The sequence below is a fragment of the Trachemys scripta genome, chromosome 4 (assembly GCF_013100865.1).
Source record: "Trachemys scripta elegans isolate TJP31775 chromosome 4, CAS_Tse_1.0, whole genome shotgun sequence".
NCBI lineage: Eukaryota > Metazoa > Chordata > Testudines > Emydidae > Trachemys > Trachemys scripta.
The window spans coordinates 121,344,354-121,363,160 of NC_048301.1; the positions used below are offsets into that span (position 1 = coordinate 121,344,354).

The 18,807-nt window shown below is 52.8% G+C and overlaps 2 protein-coding genes across 2 annotated transcripts in view; one reads left to right on the forward strand and one right to left on the reverse strand.

Annotated features, from left to right (window-relative positions):
- Positions 1–8,737, reverse strand: part of TNKS1BP1 (tankyrase 1 binding protein 1) — a 14,420-nt gene extending 5,683 nt beyond the window's left edge. Inside the window, exons 1-2 of the mRNA XM_034768792.1 lie at positions 8,676–8,737; positions 4,562–6,865 (exon numbers count right to left, since the gene is read on the reverse strand). Of these exons, the coding sequence (XP_034624683.1) occupies positions 4,562–6,865; positions 8,676–8,737 (2,366 nt within the window). The remainder of the gene's footprint in view (positions 1–4,561; positions 6,866–8,675) is intronic.
- A 4,600-nt stretch (positions 8,738–13,337) lies between these two features.
- The window catches only part of P2RX3 (purinergic receptor P2X 3), a 10,561-nt gene continuing 5,091 nt past the window's right edge, over positions 13,338–18,807 (forward strand). Inside the window, exons 1-5 of the mRNA XM_034768793.1 lie at positions 13,338–13,373; positions 14,888–14,959; positions 16,358–16,424; positions 16,839–16,932; positions 17,884–17,961. Of these exons, the coding sequence (XP_034624684.1) occupies positions 13,338–13,373; positions 14,888–14,959; positions 16,358–16,424; positions 16,839–16,932; positions 17,884–17,961 (347 nt within the window). The remainder of the gene's footprint in view (positions 13,374–14,887; positions 14,960–16,357; positions 16,425–16,838; positions 16,933–17,883; positions 17,962–18,807) is intronic.

Sequence of the window (18,807 nt, forward strand, 5' to 3'; positions counted from 1 at the left end):
GCCAGGAAATGAGCGCAGCTCGCCCCAATGTACCGCTAACTCCAGGGCCCGAACACGCCCTCCAAGTAGATCAAAATCATTATCCCCGTGGGGAAACTGAGGCACGGGATGGGACAGCAACTTGCCCAGGGGTTCAGTAGCAGAGCTGGGAATAGAACCCAGACACATCCTGATCCCTTTAACCGAATTCATTGGGTAGGCCGGGAAGGTGTCCTGCCCGGGAGCGGCTGGCGAAGGCCTTCAGAGAGCCACTGGAGGGGCGCACAGCCCAGAGCAACAGGTGGGACAACAGAGCCAGGCCACAGCGCTCGGAAGACCCCTGGTGCCAGGGAAAGAACATGCCAGCCAGAGAGGAGGGGCCCAGTGCTGCCCCACTGACTCAGCGGGAGCTGGGGTTTGGGCAGAAGAGACTAGGGACCTGACAGGCCATCAGAGGTCAGTAGATGCAGAGTCTAGGGTCGATCAGCCCACTCCAGAGGTTGGGCAGGGGCAGTTTTTAAAACACTGGATACTCCCGGCAGCCGGCCCCAAACACTGGGGAGCTCAACTGGGGCTTTGAGGGCAGTGGTTCTCTTTGTGTTTTGGAAGAGCTTCCTCCAGGCCCTCTCCCTGCTCCAGGGAGGACAAATGGAGCATGTTAGCAGGGCGCTCGGCCGCCACACCGATGGGCAGCCTGAAAGGAGGGCTGGCAGAGTGACGGATGCACAGACACGGGATAAGGACACACGTGGTGCAACTCCAGCCGCAGCTACCCCAAAGGTGGGGGCAGAAACACACTGCTCTTGGCGGTGCCTGTTAGCTCTGCGGTGCCAGGTTTGTCCGGCAGGGCCCCGATCCTGGGCAGCGCCCTGCTACAACCCCAGCAGCAGTGCAAAGCCAGCAGCCAGGACATGGAGTTCCAAGCTCCACCCAACAACTGACTGCTGGCATGATCTCCGACAACTGGCTACTCCAGAGCCGATTACATCGTCCACCACCAACTGTAGCCTGGGTCCTTACGTGCCAGAGCCTCCCTGCGGAGCATGCAGACCAGAGCGCTGCTGCGAGTTCCGGGGCTGGGTCCCCTTCTGTGGACGCATCCCCAGTATCAGGAGCTAATGGGGAACCAGGGCTGCTCCAGGGACTCCAGAGGGGGAAGCCACGTGCCAGAAGCCCATAGGCTCCCTGGCCGCGAAGGGGGTACTCAGATGCTGTGGGACGCCAGCGCACTATGTTTCCTTTAATTTTTCCCACCCATGTGGGGAATGAATTTTGTTATATGCACCAATATGGAGGCGATGTGTAACACTTCACCTTCATATTGGTGCACATAACAAAATTCATGTGGTGGGGGTGGGGCTGAGGGGTTCAGAGTGTGGGAGGGGGCTCAGGGCTGGGGCAGAGGGCTGGGGTGCAGGGGTGTGAGGACTCCGGCTGGGGGTGCAGGCTCTGAGGTGAAGCCCGGGAGGAGTGGCTCAGAGCTGGGGCAGAGGGTTGGGGGTGAGGGTGGAAGGGCTCCGGGTGGGGTTGGGGATCAGGGATTTGGGGTGCAGGAGGATGCTCCAGGGCTATGGCGGGGAGATAAGACTCCCCACCCACCCCCCAGCTCTCTCCCTGCAGCAGCACCTGGGCTGAGTGAGAGAGGCGCCTCTCCCCTCCACAGCAGCTCCGGGGCTGGGGTGCAGGATATGCGCCCCTCCCCCAGCCCCGGGCCTGGGCTGGGTTCAGGGAGGGTTGCCATGGCCGGGACAGGTCCAGGTCGGGTTGGGGGCCAGAGATGGGGTGCCCCTCCCCCGGCCGCCCCTCCCCCAGCAGGTTCCCTGAACGTCCGCATGGCACTAAATAGGCTGTTGTGCGGCCCTGCAGCTTACAGGGAACTTGGACCCCAACCCCGGGTTACTCCGTACGGGCCAAGCGAAGCTGTTGGATCCCGCGGTGGAACACATCGCATGAATGCTGGGAAAGAATCGGAAGAACTAAGCCAGTGAACTAAAGGAGGCCAGTAGAGAACAGCTACTACACGGGAGGGGAGGTGGTGATGATGAGGCTTTAAGGCAGGGGTTCTCAAACTGGGGGTCAGGACCCCTCAGGGGGTCATGAGGTTATTACATGGGGGGTCGCAAGTTGTCAGCCTCCACCCCAAACCCTGCTTTGCCTCCAGCATTTATAATGGTGTTAAATATATTATAAAGTGGTTTTAATTGATAAGGGGGGGGGGTCACACTCTGAGGCTTGCTATGTGAAATGGGTCACCAGTACAAAAGTTTGAGAACCACTGCTTTAAGGGGAGTGCCACGGCACACGCGATGTTTCCAGAGCAGCACAGCTCCCGTACAGAGAGATGGGCCATGTGGCTGGGACACCGATCTGGGTCCTACCCCCCCACTCTGCTCCAACATGTTGGCTTCGCTCTCCTCCCTCTACCTGCTTGTGTTCTCCTCTGAGACGAGAGGCCGCTGCTGGCGATCAGCCCTCAGACAGCACCCAGTGGGTAAAAGCACAAAGTAAACACAACAGCTGGGGGGTGGGGGGAGGGTTCTTGGCAAGTGACCCCCAATTCTGGAACTTCCCCCTTCCATAGGCATGAAGGCCAGAAGAGACCAATCGATCATCTAGCCCGACCTTCTGCATAACACACCCAGTTACCCCCATCCTGAGCTCAGTAACCTGTGTTTGGCTCACGCATGTCTTCCAGGAGGGTGGCCAGGCTTCATCTGAAGACATCAAGGGATGGAAATATCCACTCCCTCCCTTGGCCATCTGTTGCAGCTGTTCAAAGTGTGGCCCTCCCATCTACTCTGAATGTGTCATTTGATGAGGGTTCAGGTGACTAGGATCTGGGAGATGAAACAGGCCAGAGAACTGCCCCAATAACAGTGGCTTCCAATTTCCACAGTGGTTAATGATTTGGGGGGGCTCCATTTTTGGGGGGACCAATCTGAGACAGCTTAAAGGGGCTCAGTTCTCAGAAAGCACCGAGCACCTGGGAAGGAGGTGCCTTGAAGGCACTTCCGGTTGGGCTGATGAGTTTGCTCAGTGGCTCTAATGCAGGGGTAGGCAACCTGCGGCACGCGAGCTGATTTTCAATGGTACTCACACTGCCCAGGTCCTGGCCACCGGTCTGGGGGGCTCTGCATTTTAAATTTAATTTAAAGTGAAGCTTCTTAAACATTTTAAAAACCTTATTTACTTTACAGACAACAATAGTTTAGTTATATATTATAGACGTCTAGAAAGAGACCTTCTAAAAACGTTACAATGTATTACCGGCACGCGAAACCTTAAATCAGAGTGAATAAATGAAGACTCGGCACACCACTTCTGAAAGGTTGCCGACACCTGCTTGAATGGCTTAGACAAAAGACCCCGCACTGGCGTCTACTAAGAATATGGGAGCCGAGGCGGGAGGGGAAGCACTGTCTCGGATTCTAAAACAGGAAGCACCGTAAGAATGGATGCCCCATTCTCCTAGCACGAGGAAGCTAGTGGCAGAAAGTCCCGCAGGCCTGATGCACCATAGACTACACACTGGACAAGGGACTGGGGAGGAGAAAATAGATGGGTGGCAACATTCGCCAATGAGACAAAGCTATTGGATGGCCAAGGCCACTCACCCAAGGTCAGGAAACCCAGCGACAGATGGAATTCAACAGACGCAATCGAAGGTGTGTTGTAGGGAACAGCCTGCCCACCTGGGCCAAGGGTCCTGTGTCTGGCCACCCCTGGTCAACTCTCAGGGCCAACTGGAAAGGGGTTTTCTAGACCGGGTTGGTGGATCTCACCGGGAAGGGAGCTGGGCTTTGATTCAGGGGGGCTAAACGGAGGTGAGTACCCTCCTTTCAGCACACAGAGATGGGAGGGAAGTGTCTCGGTGCTGGAGCCCCGCGCAGGCGGAGGAGCGACTCTCTGGGCGGACGTCCTGCCTATGCTGAAGAATAAAAACTGCCCTGAGACATGCGGGTGGGGCAGCGCCTCCTGCCTGGGTAGCCACCTACAGCCCTGAACTAACGGGCTGTGGGTGAACAGCAGAGCTCCTGGGAGGGCCACAGGCAGCTCAAATCCAAGCCCAGCTGAGCCAGCAAGAAAGGGGACTAAGATGCAAACGGGAATGTTCCTGTGGCTACGGCAGCTTTGACTCAAAGCCAAGGCGCCAAAGCAAGGAGGGTAACACGAGAGGAAGGAGAGGGTCCACAGGTGGTGGGCGAATGCAAGCCAGCATGAGGGGGCGCATGACCATGCTGGGTGGCAGTCCAAGGGAGGCATCCCCAAGGAGAGGAGGCGTTAAGCAGTGGAACTCGCTGCTGCAGGATGTTTGAGAGCAATGAGCTCAGCAGCCAACAGGCATTGGCCATTTAGGCAAGCACAGCGGTGCTGATCCCCACGAGAGTACTCTGTCTAAACAGCCCCACACTGGGATCAGGATGAGATCTCCCCCCTTCCCCTCTGCCCCACTGAAAACAGCTACTGTTTGAGACTGGACCCCAGCCTAGGTGGGTCACCGGCTGCTCTGATGAGCAGTGAAGGCCGGGATGGAGCACCCTACGCTTCAGCCCAAACCTCATACACCCAGCGCAGCCCTCACCTGTCTCCATGTGGCTCCAAGCCAGCCATGGCTGTGGTATAGGTTTGTTTCCCATGTACGATCCCGACCTCGCTGGCCCAGTCCATCTGCCCTGCTCCAGCCTCCCTGGTCTCAGCGGAGCCCTCATCCCCAGAGCCGAGCTCACGGCTCCAGTCAGTCTGTCTCGCTCTGGTCTCTGCCGGGCCCATGCTCTCGAAGCCACTGGCTGTGGCCGGGCCTCCCGGGCCAAGGTCGCTGGCCCCATCTGGCTGCCCCACGCCAGGCTCTCTGGGTGTATCGGCGCCCCCCGCCCCCAGACTGCTGGAGGGATCCATGCTGCTCACGCTCAGTTCGTTTGTCCAATCCATCCATCCCCCGCTGGGCTCCTCAGGACTGATTGCTCCCAGGCCGACAGAGGGATCTGTGCCACTGAGGCCTAGATCTTGAGTCCAGTCGGACTGCCCCACACCAGCCTCTCTTGGCTCATCCAGGTCCACAGTCCTGGTATAGCCCGCCCAGTCAGTCCGGCTCTCTCCATGCTCTGCTGGGCCCAGGGTCCTGACAGCACCAGATGGTTCCAAAGTGCTCAAGCCAAAGCCACCCGCCCGCTCAGTCCCAATGACGCCAAACTGGCTTTCGTGCTCAGCTCCTCTGATCCTGAAATCACTGGCACAATCCCTCCTAGCAAAGGGGAACTTGCTCTCCTGCCAGTCGGTGCCACTCCACCCAGGCTTCCTGGCACCAGGCTCTTGGGCCGTGCTGTCGGAGTCTCCAACACCAGAGCCAAAGGCACTCTCCCGGTCTGTATGGTGAATGCCATATTCACCAAACCAAGCTGGCTTGTCAGGGCTGAAAGCTCTGTCCTGCCGGGCACCATCACCAACACCGAACTCGCGGGTCCAATCTGGCTTGTCCTGCTGGGTGGTATTGCCAACACCATATTCGCAGGTCCACTCTCTACCCTGCCCATTGGCCTTGACACTGCACTCCTGGGTCCAGGCTGGCTTCCCAGCACCAAACTCTTTCCCCTGATGGTCAGTATCACTGATCCCGTACTCACGGGTCCAGTCTAGCTTGCTGGTACCCAACTCTCTCTCCTGTTGATCCGTATCTCCAACACCGTGCTCGTGGGTCCAGTCTGGCTTGCTGGTACCCAACTCTCTCTCCTGTTGGTCCGGATCTCCAACACCGTGCTCGTGGGTCCAGTCTGGCTTGCTGGTACCCAATTCTCTATCCTGTTGGTCAGTATCAGCACCGTACATGTTGATCCAGTCTGGCTTGCTGGTACCAAACTCTCTATCCGGCTGGTCTGTATCATCACCACCATGATCATAGGTCCAGTCTGGCTCGCTGGTGCCAAACCCTCTATCCTGCCAGGCTGTATCACTGACCCTGGGCTCGTGGGTCCAGTCTGGCTTGCCGGTGCCGAACTCTCTATCCTGCTGGGCTGTATCACCGACACTGGGCTCGTGGGTCCAGTCTGGCTTGCCGGTGCCGAATTCTCTATCCTGCTGGGCTGTATCACCGACACTGGGCTCGTGGGTCCAATCTGGCTTGCCGGTGCCAAACCCTCTATCCTGCTGGGCTGTATCACTGACCCTGGGCTCGTGGGTCCAGTCTGGCTTGCCGGTGCCAAACTCTCTATCCTGCTGGGCTGTATCACTGACACCAGGCTCGTAGGTCCAGTCTGGCTTGCCGGTGCCGAACTCTCGATCTTGTTGGTCAGTATCACCGACACCAGGCTCACGGGTCCAGTCTGGCTTGCCGGTACCGAACTTTCTATCTTGTTGGTCGGTATCACCGACACCATGCTCGCGGGTCCAGTCTGGCTTGCCGGTACTGAACCGCTTGTCCTGCTGGGTGCTGTCCCCAATGTCGTAGGTGCTGGTCCAGTCCAGTTTCCTGGTACCGAACTCCCCATCCGGGCTGTCAGCACCACCAGTGTTGTATTGGCTGCTCCAGTCTGGGTTGCCGGAGTTGAACTCTCCTTCCTTCCGGCAGCCGTCCCCAATGCCATAGGCGTCGGGCCAGTTTCCGTGCCCCACACTGGAATCACCCAGCAGCTCCGTCTCTTTGTATGAGCCGCTCCAGTCCTGTGTGCCAGTGCCAAACTCCCGATCCTGCTCCGTCTCACTGGCTCTGTAACTGCTGGGCCAGTCTGTCTTCCCCGTGCTGGGCTCGGTGGCCCAGCCAAACTCACCAGCCCGGTGGGCCCCTCTGATGCCGAACTCGCTGCACAGATCCTTCCGCGACCAGCCGAGGAGATCCTGGGAGGGGAGGAGGAGAATAGGGTTAAAAGAGGCAAGAATTGGGGGGATGGGGGGGCTATGAGAGCATCAACTCCTCCATCCCAAACCGGGCAGGCTGTATGCGAGGCAGGCAGGATTCCAGGGGATCTGTCTCTTGGGGGCACATCCCCCACAGCTGCGGCATTGGGGTCCCGGGTTACCCTCNGCCGATCGCGGCTTTTTTTTTTTTTTTGCTTGGGGCGGCAGAAATGCTGGAGCCAGCCCTGAACACAGATGGGGAGACACCCTCCACACCTCCCGCGGTGGATCTGTGAGGGGACCCATGAGCTGGAGGAATTTTGTTGCTTTACTTTTGGCCTCATCAGAATCAAAGCAAAATATCTGATCCCTCCTTAGAACCGCCTAGGACATGGAAGGTTAAAGATAGCATTTTCCTGAGCCATCAGCAGCTTTCCTGTGTCCCCTTTACAAGCTGTGAGCACAAGCACACAGTGTTCAGGATAAACAGACCGGCCTTGACATTGAATTGTAGCTACTGCTCCTTCCCCCAGCTTCAAACAGGGACGTACAACACGGTGCTCTCCTGATTGGAAATTGCCAGAGCAGGTGCAGAGTAAATTAGGAAGATGGAGGATACAGAACTAGAGCTGAGCAAAAATTTTAGTTGAATTGGGGGGGAGCAAAAATTGCTCTAACCCCTAGGTCATGCTCTTCCCGAAGAAACCACAAGAACTCAGTATGGGCTGCGTTCTCCCTCTAGTGGCTGCATCATGTAAAGCCTGTTGCTGGCTGTGAGCTAACATAGCTGGCTCTAGTTGCTGAGGGCAGGTCTTCACTACGGGAGGGGTCGATTTAAGATACACAAATTCAGCTACGTGAATAGCGTAGCTGAATTCGACGTATCGGAGCCGACTTATCCCGCTGTGAGGACGGCGGCAAAATCGACCTCCGCGGCTCCCCGTCGACGGCGCTTACTCCTACCTCCGCTGGTGGAGTAAGCGCGTCGATTCGGGGATCGATTGTCGCGTCCCGACGAGACGCGATAATTCGATCCCTGAGAGATCGATTTCTACTCGCCGATTCAGGCGGGTAGTGTAGACCTACCCTGAGAGACAAGGTGAGTGAGATAATATCTTTTAATGGATATCTTTAAGGATCTGTTTGTCAATAAAAAAAATAATTCTCCTATGAAAAGGGCCATGCCTAGGGAGCGAATCAAGGTGCTTTGATCTAAGAGATTTGCTGGTTGAAAAATTTCCATTAAAACTGTTTTTTAGTGGAAATGGGGTTTTCAGCTAAACACATTTTTTTCAGAAAGGTGCCCGCTTTCCTCAGAAAATTTGGATTTTTTTTAGTTAAAAAGACCAAACACCCCAAACTCAAAAAAATATTTCAATCAGGAATGAATGAGTTCATTCCTCATGAGAGTTGTAGTTCATTTGCCTCTTGTCCCTGTTCTTCTGTGTGGGTTGGGCTCCCTGGCCAGACTACATTTCCCATGAACGGTTAGGGGCTTTCATGACACACCCACCTCCCTTCACCCTGAGGGGAGACTGCAGTGCCTCATGGGAGATGTAGTCTGGCTAAGAAACCTGGCCTAGAGAGGAAAACGGGGAGGGGGTGCATGAGGCACCAGAACTACAGCTCCCATGAGGCACCACAGTGATGTTTCCAAATGGAAATATTTTGATTTCTGGTTATTTTTGCCAACAATTCAAAATTTCCTGTGGAAATAAAAGGCATTTTCAGACCCGCTGTTTCTAGGAGAAGGAGCCCCTAGTGCTGGGGCTGCAGATCTGGCCCCTTGACGCGAGCTGGGGGTCTGGCCCAGCGTCCAGTACACACACACACTGAAAAGGTGTCGCTGCAGCTGTGCTGAGGCTGACCTTTTCCTGAGGCTTGGCTGCTCAGCTGCATAAGCAACTCGCTCACTTCCCACCAGCCCCATGATCTGCTCTGGTCATTAAGGGGGTCAGGACCATTAACCCTTCCCAAAAAGACTTGTGGCTGTGTCCTGACAGGCTGGTGAGGCGGCTGGTCACAGAGGAGGTCAGTGCCATTCAGGTACCTTCACTCATGCGAGCCCCAGGGAGCACTAGTCACAGGGTTGCTGGCCTCATGCTGAGAGGCAGGGGGCAGAGTGGGCTGGCCAAGCCCTCCTCAATGGCCCCTGTGTCCCAGCCTCACCTACTGTCCTGAGGTCACTGCTGTAGCTCCCTATGGAGGGCAGGCCAGGGGAGTGCTCAGTGGGCATGTGAGACGCGCTTGGTTCTCTAGACTTCACATCTGAACGTGATGGGCAACCCCTGCTGAATGCATAGTGAGACAGGCTCGGGATGGCTGGCTGCTGGGCTTATTCTGAAGGCTAACTGTCTTCCGCATGTCACTGCCCCACTCTGTGCCTCAGTTTCTCCTCCCACCCGTTGTCTCTCAGATTGTAGCACTTTAAGGCAGGGACACGACAGGGCTCTGATCTCAGCTGGAGCAGGGCCCGTCTCTCGCTGTGTGTCTGTGCAGCACCCGGCACAACACAGCCCCTGATCTCAGCTGGGGCAGGGCCTGTCTCTCACTGTGTGTCTGTGCAGTGCCCGGCCCCACGGGGCTCTGATCTCAGCTGGGGCAGGGCCTGTCTCTCACTGTGTGTCTGTACAGCACCCGGCACAACAGGGCCCCAGTCTCAGTTACTGCTCTCATCCTGCTACTAAAAATGTCACACCCTGGTTCGTACGTCAGAGGGAAATTCACACACACAACACACACTCTGGTACAACCACTGACACAGTTTTCACTCATGTTGTCTGGGATCACTTTGCTTCTCTGATATCACAGGGTGGATGAGCCCTAGCTTCAAACCCCTGGGTTTGCGAAAGCTGTCTGCATCTAGCCTCAATTTCCAGCGGGCTGAGAATAATCCTTGTGCTATTGACCCAGCAGCCTGGGGAACAAACTGGGGTTCCCTTTTGGATCATCTTTGCACAGTCAAAACACATGAGGGCTTACAGCTCCCCGGGCAGTGACCCCCTTGTAATGCGTGCTGGGCTCTGTGGTTGAGAATGCTGTAGAACAGTGGTTGTTATGGCTAATGTGCCCTCCGGCTTGGACAGGATCCCTGCCCATAGGTTGTGCTATAGAGACCACAGTGCATCTTTAGCCAGCTGGGGTTGGTAGGAAAACCTACATGGAAACTAGAGCTCATACAGCACCCAGTTGCCCACTAGCCTGGTAAGTAGAGACCGCAGCAAACCCAGGCCATGCAGGTTCTGTGAGCTCCACCAGCTTTCTGTATTGAATACAAAGCCCTGCTCAGAATCATAGAATATCCTGGGTTGGAAGGGACCTCAGGAGGTCATCTAGTCCACCCCCCTGCTCAAAGCAGGACCAATCCCCAGACAGATTTTTGCCCCAGATCCCTAAATGGCCCCCTCAAGGATTGAACTCACAACCCTGGGTTTAGCAGGCCAATGCTCAAGCCACTGAGCTATCGCTCCCCCAATCTACAAGGTTTAGGATTTGAGCCCACGACCCATGCACGGTGCCTCATACAGATCCCAGAGCTCCTGGGCGGGGCGGGGGGGGAGCTTTGGGTGGGGGGATTCCAGCTATGCAAGACATGATCAGGGCTGATCAGATGCAACACGTGCATGGTCAGGAGCAAGCTGTGGGGCCTGTCTCCAGGGAAGAACACACCCTCCCACGCAAGTTACCTTCAGGAACCAACAACATTTTGGGTTCATTGGCAAATAGGAAAAGTAGGGGCCGGGGGAGAAATTGTTTCAGGTCCACCCAAAAATGAAGTGTTTTGAAATTTTCAGTGAATTGGGGTGGGGGAAATCATTTTGGGTAGAATAAAACATTTTGTTTTGATTGCGAGTGGATTTTAAATAATTTTTAGAAAATAAAATTGATGGAAGTTTTGAAAGGAAAATCTCCTCTGCCCTGAAAAGATGGAAAGGTTTCGCTGCGCAAATGTCTAAACAAAATGTTCTGACTTTGTAAAAATACACCCCCTGATATGAACAACTCGGCAAAACCACCCTGAATTTACTAAATGTTTTGGAGGCACAGCATTTGCATTTTTCACCCAAAAAAAGTTTTGGGTGATTTTCCCCCCAGTGCTGGTCTTCAGTGCAGTTATCTCCAATGCTGCCCCAACTGGAGCCCTGTCCACACGCACACAGATCCTTCCCTAGGTCGCGGTGGTGCTTCTAAGCTGAGTTAGCCAGCCCAAGAAGGGGAGAGGCAAAGGGCACCGGAACCTTTGTAGAAGTGGGGGGCCAAGGCCAAAGTGCCACTTCCCCCTCTGCAGCTGGCTGCTGGAGTGGTGAGCCAGCTGCCTTCTCTTCTGACACCACAGCAGCCCCTGGTGGGCGAAAAGTGTAATTGCAGTGCCTCCCTGGCAGAATCTATTATTCTAGGTGGAAAAAAGAAATCTGCGGGGGACATGAATTCTACACTTGTGCAGTGTGCAGAATTCCCCCAGGAGTGCATCTTGGCCTTTAGCAGTACAATCGTGTTTTTCCCATAACACATATGTTTCTTTTGTTAAAAAGTGGGGAGGGGAATGGCCCCCTATACCTTCCCTTCCCCCGCCACCCACCCCAGTTCCAGTGCTGGTGGGAGAGGCTACAGCTCAAGGGAGCTCACGTTTGCAGGCCAGTGTCATTTTGCAGTGTGGAGCTCTCCCTGGAGCTGACTCAAGAGGCGCTAACTCCAGCTTCGCTCAAGTTATCTCTGCCGTGAGAGCAGACTTTTAGGAAAGACCGAGATGCTGTATTGCTGATTTCCCCTCATCTGGGAAACTGATCTGCAAGGCTCTGGATGTCTGCCACTGCTTAGTAGAGGGGCGACACAGGAGTCAGAATGAACGGGAATGCGCTCTTGAGATCCCTGGTTCAATCCCCGCTCATGTCTAACGTGCCATTAATTACATCGATCCTGTTGTGTTCATGGCATACAAGCTAAGTAGTTAGATAAAAATTAGGCTGTCGATTAATCGCAGTTAACTCACACGATTAACTCAAAAAAATTAATCGCGATTAAAAAAATTTATCACAATTAATTGCTGTTTTAATCACAGTTATACAATAGAATACCAATCAAAATTTATTAAATATTTTGGATGTTTTTCTATATTTTCACAGATGTATTATTATTGAAATCAAGGTGGGTATTATTTTGATTACAAATATTTGCGCTATAAAAATGATAAACAAATAGTATTTTTCAGTTCACCTCATGCAAGTACTGTAGTGCAATCTCTTTGTCGTGAAAGTGCAACTTACAAATGTAGATTTTTTTGTTACATAACTGCACTCAAAAGCAAAACCATGTAAAACTTCAGAGCCTACAAGTCCACTCAGTCCTACTTCTTGTTCAGCCAATTGCTAAGACAAACAAGTTTGTTTACATTTACAGAAGATAATGCTGTCCTCTTCTTATTTACAATGTCACCAGAAAGTGAGAACAGGCATTTGCATGGTACTTTTGTAGCTGGCCTTGCAAGGTATTTACATGCCAGATACGCCAAACATTCGTATGCCCCTTCATGCTTCGGCCACCATTGCAGAGGACATGCTTCCATGCTGATGATGCTCGTTAAAAAAATAATGCGTTAATTCAATTTATGACTGAACTCTTTGGGGGAGACTTGTATGTCCCCTGCTCTGTTTTACTCACATTCTGCCATATATTTCATGTTATAGCAGTCTCGGATGATGACCCAACACATGTTGTTCATTTTAAGAACACTTTCACTGCAGATTTCACAAAACGCAAAGAAGGTACGTGACTGGTACGTGACTGGTTCCGTCACAGAAACCCCCTTGGGACTGTCACCTGATGTGCTAGCTCTGAGCCCATTTTCTCTGATGGCTTGGGATTCCACAACCCCGTCTTGTTGACTGCAACACAGACCCAGGGTCTGAACCACGCCTCCAAAGCCACAGACTTAATAGAAAACAGCTCAGAAAGTGTTCTTGTCTTCAGCACCCAGACACCCAGCTCCCAATGGGATCCAAACCCCAAATAAATCCATTTTACTCTGTATAAAGCTTATACAGGGTAAATTTATAAATTGTCTTCCCTCTATAACACTGATAGAAAGATATGCACAACTGTTTGCTCCCCCAGGTATTAATCACTTACTCCAGGTTTAATAATACACAAAAGTGATTTTATTAAGTATAAAAAGTTGGATTTAAGTGGTTCCAAGTAATAACTGACAGAACAAAGTAAGTTACCAAGTAAAATAAAGCAAAAACACACAAATCTAAGCCTAATACATTGAGAAACTGAATACATTAAATCTCACCCTCAGAGATGTTCCAATAAGCTTCTTTCACAGACTAGACTCCTTCTTAGTATGGGCCCAACCCTTTCCCCTGGTACAGTTCTTGTTAGCTCCAGCTCAGGTGGTAACTAGGGGATTTCTCATGACTGCAGCTTTGTTCTGTTCCACTCCCTTTAATAGCTTTGGCACAAGGCGGGAATCCTTTGTCCCTCTCTGGGTTCCCACCCCTCCTCCTAAATGGAAAAGCACCAGGTTAAAGATGTATTTCGGTTCAGGTGACATGATCACATGTCCTGTGAGGCTTCATTACCCACTCGCTGGCACACGTATACAGGAAGCCTTACAAGTAAACAGAGCCATTTACAACCAATTGTCCTAGTTAATGGGAGCCATCAAGATTCCAAACCACCATTAATGGCCCACACTTTGCATAATTACAGTAGGCCCTCAGAGTTATATTTCATATTCCTAGTTTCAGATACAAGAATGATACATTCATACAAATAGGATGACCACAATCAGTAGATTATAAGCTTTGTAATGATACTTTACAAGAGACCTTTTGCATAAAGCATAATCCAATTACATCATATCTACACTTATAAACATATTTTTATAAAAATATGGAGTGCAACGTCACAGTACCAATGTGAGATTTCTAAAGATAGCTACAGCACTTGACCCAAGGTTTAAGAATCTGAAGTGCCTTCCAAAATCTGAGAGGGACGAGGTGTAGAGAATGCTTTCAGAAGTCTTTAAAGAAGAACACTCCAATGCAGAAACTACAGAACCTGAACCACCAAAAAAATAAATAAATAATAATAAAAAAAATCAACCTTCTGCTGGTGGCATCTGACTCAGATAATGAAAATGAACATGCATCAGTCTGCACTGCTTTGGATTGTTATCAAGCAGAACCCGTCATCAGCATGGACTCATGTCCTCTGGAATGGTGGTTGAAGCATGACAGGACATATGAATCTTTAGCGCATCTGGCACATAAATATCTTGCAATGCCAGCTACAACAGTGCCATGCGAACGCCTGTTCTCACTTTCAGGTGACGATGTAAACAAGAAGCGAGCAGCATTATCTTCTGCAAATGTAAACAAACTTGTTTGTCTGAGTGATTGGCTGAACAAGAAGTAGCACTGAGTGGACTTGCAGGCTCTAAAATTTTACATTGTTTTATTTTTGAATGGAGGTTTTTGTACATAATTCTACATTTGTAAGTTCAACTTTCATGATAAAGAGATTGCAGTACAGTATTTGTATTAAGTGAATTGAAAAATACTATTTATTTTGTTTTTTTACAGTGCAAATACTTGTAATCAAAAATAAATATCATGTGAGCACTGTACACTTTGTATTCTGTGTTGTAATTGAAATTAATATATTTGAAAATGTAGAAAACATCCAAAAATATTTAAATGGTATGCTATTATTGTTTAACAGTGTGATTAGTCGCAATTAATTTTTTTAATTGCTTGACAGCCCTAATAAAAATATCAAATGCTCTTGTTGGAAGGCTGCCACATAACAGGATTTTATTTCTTAGAACTCAGAACCTTAACACACTAAAACCAAAAGCAGAGTGAGACAAAGCAGGCTGCTCCCTAGCACAACTCACCCACCTCACTCTAGGCTGGCTCTCTGCAGACTGATGCTGATCGCATGCAGGCCTGGGAAATCCCCAGAAAATTTAAAGTGATCGCTCATGATTTTAACACAGTTTTCAACACGCCCTAGCTCTGTCTCGTCTCTGCACCCTTCCCTATCCTATCTCTCTGACCCCATCCCATCTGCGCAGGGGACGTCCGTCTTCGTGATCATCACTAAGCAGATTGTCACAGAGAACCAGGTGCAAGGCTTCTGCCCTGAGGTAAGCAGGTGAGGAGCGAGGGAGAATGGTGGGAGGGCTTGGGAAGGAGGAGGAGGGTTGATCTTCCCCAGCTGAGAGTGAAGCTATTTTCTGGAGAGGTTCCCTTGAGGTACCCGCTGTTGGGGCATCTGGGGTCCCCCCCTGTGACGGGTTGGATAACAAAAACCCTCTTGGGAGCTGCCACCTGATGTGCCCAGACTACTTCTATGTCTGCTTTCCCTGCCAGCTCGGGGCCCCAGCACCCTGTCTTGCTGAGCCAGACACTCCCGTCTGCTCCAGCAAAGACCCAGGGTCTGAATTACTTGCCCCAAAGCTGCAGGTTTACCTGAAAGCAGCTAACAGAAGTGTTCCCGTCTTTAACACTCAGATGCCCAACTCCCAATGGGGTCTAAACCCAAATAAATCCGTTTTACCCTGTATAAAGATTATGCAGGGTAAACTCATAAATTGTTCGCCCTCTATAACACTGATAGAGAGAAATGCACAGCTGTTTGTTCCCCCAGGTATTAACACATTATCTCTGGTAATTAATAAGTAAAAAGTGATTTTATTAAATACAGACAGTAGGATTTAAGTGGTTCCAAGTAGTAACAGACAGAACAAAGTAAGTCACCAAGCAAAATACAATAAAATGCGCAAATCTATGTCTAAACAAACTGAATACAGATAATCTCACCCTCAGCGATGCTTCAGTAAGTTGTTTCCTCAGACTGGACACCTCCCAGGCCTGGGCACAATTCTTGCCCCTGGTACAGCTCTTGTTCCAGCTCAGGTGGTAGCTAGGGGATTCTTCATGATGGCTCCTCCCCTCTGTTCTGTTCAACCCATTTATATATCTTTTGTATAAGGCGGGAACCTTTTTTCCCTCTGAGTTTCTACCCCCCCCCCTCACTGGAAAAGCACCAGGTTAAAGATGGATTCCAGTTCATGTGATCACATGTCACTGTAAGACCCCAAGCCTTCATTCCCCTCAGCCTGACTCACAGGAAGGCTGCCTGCAAACAGAGCCCCAGTCAATTGTCCTGGTTGATGGGAGCCATTAAGATTCCAAACCACCATTAATGGCCCACACTTTGCATAATTACAATAGGCCCTCAGAGTTATATTTCATATTTCTAGTTTCAGATACAAGAGTGGTACATTTATACAAATAGGATGACCACACTCAGTGGACAATAAGCTTTGTAACGATGCCTTACAAGAGACCTTTTGCATGAAGCATATTCCAGTTACATTATATTCACTCATTAGCTTCTTTTTATAAAACCATATAGACTGCAATGTCACAGTCACCACCATCAGAGCGGTGGCAGGAGGGGGGGGGCTATCTATGTGCCTGCGTGTCTGTCCCTGGGGCTCATTCCCTCTGCCTGCCTCCCCCTTGCTCTCCTTTTCCAGAGCGAAGTGAAGTACAGCTGTGTGTCTGACAGTGACTGCCAGAGACCCGTCCCTACCACAGGAGGCGGTAAGGACCCAGAACCACACAGCAGCCCCAACAGGAGGCTGGGGCCTAGCATGTGGGAATGGTGGACGGATGCCCTGGCATGGTGGGGTGGCCAGGAGGGAGCAGCATCAGTCTGCGTGGTGGGGATGAGGGAGGAGAGAGTGAAGAATAGATGAGTGGCAGAAGCAGGGGTGGATGGATGGATTGATGCGGGGCAGTGTCTGAACCTGCCGCTTCCGGATGTAAAATCAGGAGCTGCCTTGGCGTGATCGAAAGGCCAGGCTGGCCAGCTGGGAGGTGGTAGCCGACTCAAACCTCCCTGCAGGATCTGGGCTCTGTGGGGGTGGCAGCAGGGAGCCATGTGGGCACAGGAGGCAGGGTGGAGGGGCTGGGAGTGGGGCTTGTGGTGCTAATAAATAGGAGGCGGTTTCGCAGGAATCCTGACTGGCCGGTGTGTGAACTACAACAGGAGCCTGCGGACCTGTGAGATCCAGGGCTGGTGCCCGGCTGAGGTGGACACCGTCCAGGCGTAAGCTGGGCCCTTCAGGGCAGACCCCCTTTCCCCTGCTTCAGCACCCGGTTCTGTCCCCATTCTGAGAGCCCTCCTGGAAGTCACTGGCACCTAGAGGAGTCTGGGGTGCCGCACCAGGGCCACCTCCTGGTGGCAGTTGTGCTTGGCTGTGTCACCTGTTCTGCATGGCCAGCTCTCGACGTGGAGGGGGGACCCCACTGCGCACTGTGCTGTGGCTATTCTCTGCCCCATGAGGCCCATAAGGGATGTGGTATATCAGGGTGGCACTGCACTGTGGTTATTCTCTGCCCCTCAGAGCCCATAGGGGGTAGATCGGGGCCGTGGCCGGGTGGCACGGGGCTGTGTCTATGCTCTGCCCCACAGGGCCCATAGGGGGTGGATCAGGGCCGTGGCTGGGTGCACAGGGCTGTGGCTGTGCTCTGCCCCACAGGGCCCATAGGGGGTGGATTGGGGCCATGGCCGGGTGGCACGGAGCTGTGTCTATGCTCTGCCCCACAGGGCCCATAGGGGGTGGATTGGGGCCGTGGCCGGGTGGCACGGGGCTGTGTCTATGCTCTGCCCCACAGGGCCCATAGGGGGTGGATTGGGGCCGTGGCCGGGTGGCACGGGGCTGTGGCTGTGCTCTGCCCCATAGGGGTCTTTACTGTTTAATCACCTTGAGCTCAGGCTACTGCCATCCACACTGTACCTGGCTCAGAGCCCATCCAGCCCCACAGGATTATTCTCAATCACAGCAGCGCCCCTCAGCCCAGGCCATGCACGGCTCTCCCTGGTTGTGCAAGGCGCTGCACAGACTCCAAAGACACAAAGAGCCTTAAGCTGTGGTGGGTAAATAGTCAGGAGCAGGGGGGCAGATGGGGATGGGACGCGGCCATCCAGGCAGGCCCCAGGCCACGGCCCCCTGCCCATGTCCCGTGTGGGTGATTTCCCGGGGCTCTCTCCCTGCAGGCCCATCATGCTGGAGGCAGAGAATTTCACCCTCTTCATTAAGAACAGCATCCGCTTCCCACTCTTTGACTTTGAGAAGTGAGTACTTGGGGCGGCTGCATGGGATGTGTACAAGACCCATCCACCTCAGCTCTCCTGGGGGTCAGGGCCTGATGCTCAGGGACACGGAACCTGCTTTGTCCTGCGTTGGCAGCGTAGAGGGACCTTGAGGTGGGTGGAAATGACCCTCTGAGGCCCCATGGGGGAGTAGTCTCCCCCAGCCGGCATGGGGCTGGGGCAAGGGCCCTGCACTCACCCGGCTCCCAGACACTGGATCAGGGATATGGCCCAGGCGTCACTGCACTGTGGCTATTCTCTGCCCCCCAGGGCCCATAGGGGGTGGAGCGGGGGGCGTGGCCAGATGGAACTGCATTGTGGCTATTCTCTGCCCCCCAGGGCCCATAGGGCATGGAGCAGGGTCGTGACTGGGGATGATGGCACTGTGGCTGTTCTCTGCCCCCCATGGGCCATGGAAAGTAGGGTCTAAGTCCATGCAGCCCTGAGGCTGCTCTGTTTGATATGGAGGACCAGGCAGGCCCCCAGAGTATGGCAAGTGCAAAGCAGGTCTGAAGCGCCTTTACCTCCCCATCTGAACCTGCCCCAAGCACAGGATCTGGCTAGCTGAGGATCGGACCCTCAGGGTCACAGAGAGCCACGCCCCCAGGCTGTGTTCGTCCAGTCGGCCGCATTGCAGATAAACAGGACTTCCCAGCTCCTGGAGCCACCCTCCTCCTGGCGATAGTCGAGTTTTCCCTCCAGCTGGGAATAACAGCCGGGGAGCCTGTGGCCGAGCCAGCCAGGGGGTTAGGGTTGGGGTTATGGCTAGGGTTGGGGTTAGGGTTGGAGGCTATGGAAGGGGGTTAGGGTTAGGGTTATGGCTAGGGT